The sequence below is a fragment of the Pantherophis guttatus genome, chromosome 2 (genome assembly GCF_059756535.1).
Source record: "Pantherophis guttatus breed Tessera chromosome 2, ASM5975653v1, whole genome shotgun sequence".
In the NCBI taxonomy this organism is placed as follows: domain Eukaryota; kingdom Metazoa; phylum Chordata; class Lepidosauria; order Squamata; family Colubridae; genus Pantherophis; species Pantherophis guttatus.
Window position 1 is genome coordinate 121733644 of NC_142064.1, and position 7210 is coordinate 121740853.

General features: G+C 42.2%; 1 protein-coding gene across 1 annotated transcript; it reads left to right on the forward strand.

Annotated features, from left to right (window-relative positions):
• The first annotated feature begins 5494 nt into the window (after positions 1-5494).
• Positions 5495-6424, forward strand: LOC117675649 (olfactory receptor 5C1-like). The gene has a single exon (XM_034434550.2). The coding sequence runs from the start codon at positions 5495-5497 to the stop codon at positions 6422-6424; it is 930 nt and encodes a 309-aa protein (XP_034290441.2).
• The last annotated feature ends 786 nt before the right edge of the window (positions 6425-7210 follow it).

Sequence of the window (7210 nt, forward strand, 5' to 3'; positions counted from 1 at the left end):
AAACAAGAAAATAAGAAAATGGTGATCTAAACGACAATAACGCTATCATCCAATTGGCGCTCCAGCAGAGCATCACTCAAAGGACTATGGAAAGAACCAAGTATTGGCAGCCTTTCTAAAGAAAGATGAGGCTAAAGGAAACCTTGGTCACACCAGTCACACAGGAAGAAAATGAGCAAAAAACAAGAACATTTTCTGTACTACAAGTCATCTTTGTTTTTATGTATTCTTTTGAATCTGCTACACATAAGTAGGTGTTCATTTTTCAGCCTAGTTTATTATTAACCATCTATCTTTCAGTGATCACCTAGTAGATTGGTAATAGGAGCAGTCTGCCTTAACAAAATGCTCACCATACTTCCCTAATTCATGGGTATAGGACAGGAAGATAGCCCAGTGTCTTGAAAATATTGGAAATTTCAGTTTCAGTTTACTTCAATAAATATAACTCATGGCAAGAGTTCATGGGAGCAGCAATTCGCATCCTGAGCTGAAGTTTGCTACATAGTGATGAACTGAAATTGTGGAAGTTAAAATCTTGAATGACTTAGAACATCCTTATCTAAATATCCAATCATATTGGGATCTGCTACCAGGAGGAAAAGCAGTAGAAGCACTGTTGTTGTTGTTTTTTGCCAATAGTTGAAAATAGAAGGGAGGGGGGTGGGGGGAAGGGGGAGGGGGAAAGGGTGGGTGGGTGGGCAAGGGGGGTGGGATGGGGTGAGGGTGGAGGGGTGGGAGGGGGGGAGAAAATGTTTGTATCTTTTATAAAACTTTTCAATAAAAAAGAAAGAAAGAAAAAGAAAATAGAATCCTATTAGAGGGTGTGGGCAGAGTATTATACTGCTGTATAATCAAGCAATGGTTTCGACTCTTGCCAAAATCCTTCTAGAAAGAATTCTAGAAAGTCTACCAAAAATAGATTCCATTTACATAACTGTACATTGCCCTGATTTGCTTCTTCCATCTTTATTTCTGGTCACAGTAGACACAAACTGTTATCCACATGAAAGGAAGGGGGAAATGAGCACATTTCCTCTGGTCTTTTCCATTCCGATTGATACCTGTATGTACAAAAGCTGCCATATTAATAAAGCAAGTATAGTATTTGTGGTGGAAATGATGGATGTTAGATATCAAGTACAGTTCAAATGAGCCAATCAGGAATTAGTCCTGAGAGCGGGAAATTAGAAGGCACGTCAGTGGTTGCAGCCGGGGACAGCCCCTTCCTATATAAAGGGTTGCCCGGGTTTGAATTGGTTTGCTGTTTCTGGAGTTAAATAAAAGAGTTACAGTTACATTGTTTCGAGTCTTCCTTCAATCGCCCACGATTTAACAATGGACTTTCCCCATTTGATGTCTTCTGTATGTGATGGACTTCAATGCCTATAAATTATGAGAGTCCACCATATGCAGAAGGGACCAGATTAAACATTAAATGCACACTATATTTAAATTGCCCTTAAAGTGTACAGTTCTAATTAAGATACCTAACTATTAAAGCAAACTTGAAATGCATTTTGAGAATGGTTTTTAAATTAATTATCCACCTTATATTTAACTATTTTGCTGAGAAGAGTGTTCTACTTTGTCAAAGGCTTTGCTGAAATATGATAGATTATTATACCACTTGGCTATAATGTACTAAGAAAGTTATTTTAAAAAGGAAATAAAATTATTCTTATAAGACTTGTTCCTTTCAATTACCAGCAGACTTCTATTAATTGCTGCATTCTTTTTAAGGTGCTTACAGATGAGCCCTTCATTACATGTTCTTGAATTTTCCCAAGTATTAATGTTAGACCAAATGATGTGCCCAGCATATGAAGGAGGGAGGGAAGGGAGGGAGGGAGGAAAGGATTGTCTGCCATCCTCAATATCAAAAAAATTCAACATGAACAGTTTGCCTCTGATCAGGGGTGGGCTGCTGGGGGTTTGCAAGGGTTCGAGAGAACCTCTAGCTAAGATTCTGTGCAGTTCGGAGAACCCCCAAATCCCATTCCTGGCTGGCTTTGCCCACCGCACCCTACCCCTCCCAGGAGTCCTCACATGGCCCATTTTGGATGCGAGTAAGTGCAGGGCACATGCGGAGGCTCGGTGAGGTTGAAAAACGGGCCTACCGGAAGTTCGAGAAGGCCTGGGGAGGCTGTTTTCTTCCTCCCGGAAGCTCGAGTTTAGCCTCCGGAGCCTGGGGAGGGCAAAAACGCCCCCCCCCTGCCATGGTGCAGGAGGCAGACTAGGCCACTCCCACTATGGCCGCGCCCACCCAGCAACCAAGCAGCGAACCCCTTGCTAAAATTTTTGAAGCGCACCCCTGCCTCTGATCATATCTATTTGTTTCATTCACCCCTCTCTCAAAGTTTCATCTGCGATATTAGTTTCCTGAGATGCATTCAATGTATTATAGAGATCATTTGATGTGAGAAAAATTAGTATTCTTTAGTAAAACTCTGTTTCCTAAAGTTGAAATCATAATTCTGCATTTATAGAGACAGACAGACAGACAGAAAGATATGGACAGATAGTCTATACCGGATGCTATTCATTTGGGAATACTTATTTAGTTTATATAATTGATAGTGATTATTTCACTTGGAGAGATTTTTTTTTTTAAAAAAAAGTCAGGAACCCATAGGTTTAACCTATGGGTTAAATAACCCATAGGTTATTTAATAGGAAAATAATTGGAAGCATATTTGGTCTTCAGGACAAATACTGTCATCTCAATCCATTTTCTAAATTTCTACTTAAAATAATGGGCATAAAGATGGAGGTAATAGAAAAATGATTAAGCTGATAAAGATGAACTAGAGCAGCACTATCAGGAAGAAATCCAGCAGGTTCTGACAGGTTCTGGAGAACCAGTAGCGGAAATTTTGAGTAGTTTGGAGAACTAGCAAATGCCACCTCTGGCTGGCCCCAGAGTAGGGTGGGAATGGAGATTTTGCAATACCCTTCCCCTGGGAGTGGGGAGGGAATGGGGATTTTGCAGTATTCTTCCCTGCCATGCCCACAGAACCGGTAGTAAAAAAATTTGGATTTCACCACTGAGCACTATCAATCAAGATCAAATGTCGGCAATTCAAATATTGAATTTTTAAAAAGCATCATGCTTTCTTTATTGGCATTCTAATCAATTTTTACACATACATTAAAAAAAACTTTCCTATTTTGGGGGGGGTGTTGAAGAGTATAATATGCATGTGCACAGGCACACACACAAAGACACAGCTGGACTAGTTAACTCAGCAAAAGAAAAAAATATTTTTAAAAAGGTTCTCCTTGGTTTCAAATTTCAACCTTGTATATGCTAGACAAAAATAGTAGCCACTCTGCCTTTAGTAGCCACTCTGCAATGAAAGTTAGTTATACAAGCTATTAGGGAGCAAAGTAAGCAGTGAAGGGGTTTCCTTCTTCTACAAAGGAGCTAAGAATTGCTGATGTTAGCCTACATTAACAGAAGTATATAATCCCAAACATGCTCTTCCAAATGCATAGGAATATTCAAGGTAACTGACAACCCCTAACCCTAACCCACCCTGCAGCAGAGGCTTCTATAGAAATACAGAATGGAGAATTGCAGTGTACATCTCTGTTTTTATTTTCTGTATTTAGGAAGAAATGGCAAACTCATTAATATTTATTTAAAGGGATGCAAGAATTTTCATTTATGGGTTAAAATCTAAAACATCTTAAATATGTCTAGTTTGATGAAAAGAAGGACCAGGGGTGACATGATAGCAATGTTCCACTATCTCAGGGGCTGCCACAAAGAAAAGAGAGTCAAGTTATTCTCCAAAGCACCTGAGGGCAGGACAAGAAGCAATGGGTGGAAACTAATCAAGGAGAGAAGCACCTAGAACTATGGAGAGATTTCCTGACAGAACAATTAATCAGTGGAATAACTTGCCTCCAGAAGTTGTGAATGCTCCAACACTGGAAGTTTTTAAGAAGAGATTGGATAACCATTTGTTGGAAGTGGTGTAGGGTTTCCTGCCTAAATAGGGAGTTGGACTAGAAAACCTCTAAGGTCCCTTCCAACTCTGTTACTATATTCTATTCTATCTTTTTCCCTCCTATCCTCCATAATCTCCTTAATTAGAAAGAAAGAGAAACAGAGAGAGACAAACAAGTCTCTGTGGAACAGAGCTACAGAAAACAGCTAACCATTTAAAGAAAAACAAAAACCTATAGTTGTTCCCAAAGGGTCTTTTTCAAGAAGTACTGAGAATTACATCACCTTCTCAGCATGAGGGGAGATATTGGTGGAGCAAGGGAGGGTGGAGAACTTCATAAAGTAGTATAAGAAATCAGGAAGCAAAGGCATCTAAAGTAATCTCACAAGAACTGATAAAGGAGATTCATTCTCTCAGCTCAGGTATGATGGGTCACGATCCATGCCACAATCAGCCAATAGGTGTTATGGTTCCAGGGGGACTTTCTGTTTACATAATATTGTATTTTACCTCAGTGTATTCAAAATCAAGGTAAGTCAGTTCTTGCTAGATTGGGGTGAGGTGAGTAGAAAGAACCCTTTATATATTCTGATTAAGGGACTCCTAGACTTCTAACCTACCAGTATGCCCTGTTCTGATGGCACCACAGAAAGGGACTAAAGAATTCAGACAGCTCACCAGAAAAGAGAAAAATAATAATAAAGTTCCCAAACTATGGGGTGAGTTGAAGGAGGTGGATTGTTTTAGTCCCAAATTTTAGAAGATAATGAAGTGATCTATAGGATGTAATTTGTTGGAGGAAGTGGAACCTATCAGAGGAAAGTGTATTAACTTCTCCCCTATTCAGTTGCATGTGTATTAATATCAAAATACATCCTTGTGGAGAAATGTTCACTGCAGCAGCTTTGTGAATCCTTGGATAAATAATATTGAGATCCATTTCAAGACTTGTTATTAGACAGAGACAATGGAGGTCAGCTGAATTGATCATCTACATCACGAGCTGCTGGTTGAGGAAAGTGCAACTATACATTAATCTTTACTTTTAGGGTTTAATCATCTCCTCCTTGCCCTAACAAGTTAATATTTAACAATTCCATGAAAGAGTTCTTCTCTACATTTGTCAATGATACCCAGCATTCTTCTTTAAAATAATGGAAATTGCAATCCTTCAGAAATGCAGTAATAGATTAGGGGGGGTGGGGGTGTCAGTTTTGGCTACCCATAAGCAACCTTAAATCTGAATATATATTTTTCTAGGATAACCATGGCAATTTTAAAGAATGGTCTGCAAATTCAATTACTTTGATTTTAGGGACAGTTAAGAGAGTGGGGTATTAGCATAGTAATGCTAATAGCCATCTATCCATTAGCATCAGTAGATAGAGTACTTTACATATACAAGCCAGTATAATGGAAAAAATATACCGGAACCTATAACAGGAGGATGGTGGAACACTGAAAACATCTTGATTGCAAATAGATCATTGTTTGACTAAGTCCTCTTTTCACTACATTTTTTAATGCCAATAGGTACAATGGCTCTTCATCACAATACCACCAAGGTGACAGAGTTTATCCTCCTGGGCTTCACTTCTCAACGAAACCTTCAGCTCCTTCTCTTCAGTTTCTTCTTGCCCATCTACCTCCTTAGTGTGGCAGGGAATTTGGGTCTAGCTATTCTTATCCGAGCTGACCGTGCCTTGCACACACCCATGTACTACTTTCTAAGCCACCTGGCCCTGATGGACCTATGCTCCTGCTGCACCGTAGCCCCCAAAATGCTCTTGGGGCTCTTGAAAGGTTATGACTCCATTCCCATCCCAGCCTGTGCCCTTCAGATGTTCTCCTTTGCAGCTGCTTCAGATGCCGAATGTTGTCTCTTGGCAGCTATGGCCTATGATCGGTACGTGGCCATCTGCCGCCCATTGCACTATGCAACTGCCATGCCACAGCGTCTCTGCTGCCTCCTAGTGGCTGCTTCCTATGTGGTAGGGATGGCCTCTGGAGTGATCCATTCCAGCATGGCTTTCCGCCTGCCTTTCTGCCGTGCAAATACTTTGGACCATTTTTTCTGTGATATCCCCCCGGTTCTGGTTTTGGCTTGTGCAGACACACATATTAACCAGTTCTTGCTCTTTGTAGTCTGTGGAACTATCCAGAGCATCACTCTGATGGCAATTATAAGTTCATATGGAATTATCCTCTGGACTGTAGGACGAACAGGATCATTTCGAGGTATGTCCACCTGCGGATCTCACCTTACAGTTGTTGGGGTGCTTTATGGTACCCTCATTTTCATGTACCTACGGCCTGATGGCACATATGCTCCACAAACAGACAAGATGACTTCTGTCTTCTACACAGTAGTCATACCTACCCTTAACCCTGCCATATACAGTCTTCGTAACACTGAGGTCAAGCAGGCAGTCAAGAAGAGGTTCAGTAGTGGAAGGCATCAGGTTTAAAAGAGTGGAAGTATGATAGGAGGGAACAGCTCTTCCTAACTCATTGTGGGAAGCCCCCCAGAAGAATGAAAATTTTGGGAAATATTTAAAAAGGCAGAATATTATATTTCCCCTAAAGGAGAAATGAAAAAACCTTAAGGGAGGCAGAAACCAGCCCCAGTTTCCCTTCCCGCAAGCGCACACCCAACCTGCCACTGATGAATGAATGAAATAAATGGTGTGCGCTTGCACAGCTGGTGCGTGGACCAGGGCGGCAATGGTGGCGGCACATTCAAGAAGGAGAGCAGCTCCGGTAACTTCCGGGCGCGTGCCTTCCCTGGCAGCCAGCCGCGGGAGAAAGGTAAGGAGTAGGACACGCCATGTGGTGAAGGGCGAGCGGCTCCACAGCAAGGCTGGAGTCAGGGAATCGTGCATTCCCTGACCCAGTTGAGGCAGGCGGTGAGCAGGTGGCAGCTCCGGGGCTTCAGTAATGGCGCGTCTCTGGGCCCCAGCCCCCGACCCAAAGTGAAGGGAGAGCAGGTGGTGAGAGGGCAGGGCAAAGCCGCAGTCTCTTTCTGGGCATGTCGCTTCTGCCTGTTGGGCCACTTCCTGAAGCTGGCAGCTCTGCAGCCAGCCACTTTGCTTTTTCCCTCTTTTTCCTCTTGGGAGGCTTGCGTGGTGGCACCAGCAGAAGCGCTGCGGGGAAGTGACCCAAAAAGCAGAAGCGCTGCACCCAGAAAAAGAAGGGCAAGAGGGGCCAATGGGCTGCAGAGGCTAAGGTGGGTGGGCGGAGCCTCCAGCTGCCAT

Excerpts from the sequence above, each read along its gene's own strand:
- LOC117675649 (XM_034434550.2), top strand. The coding sequence starts at position 5,495 with ATGGCTCTTCATCACAATACCACCAAGGTGACAGAGTTTATCCTCCTG.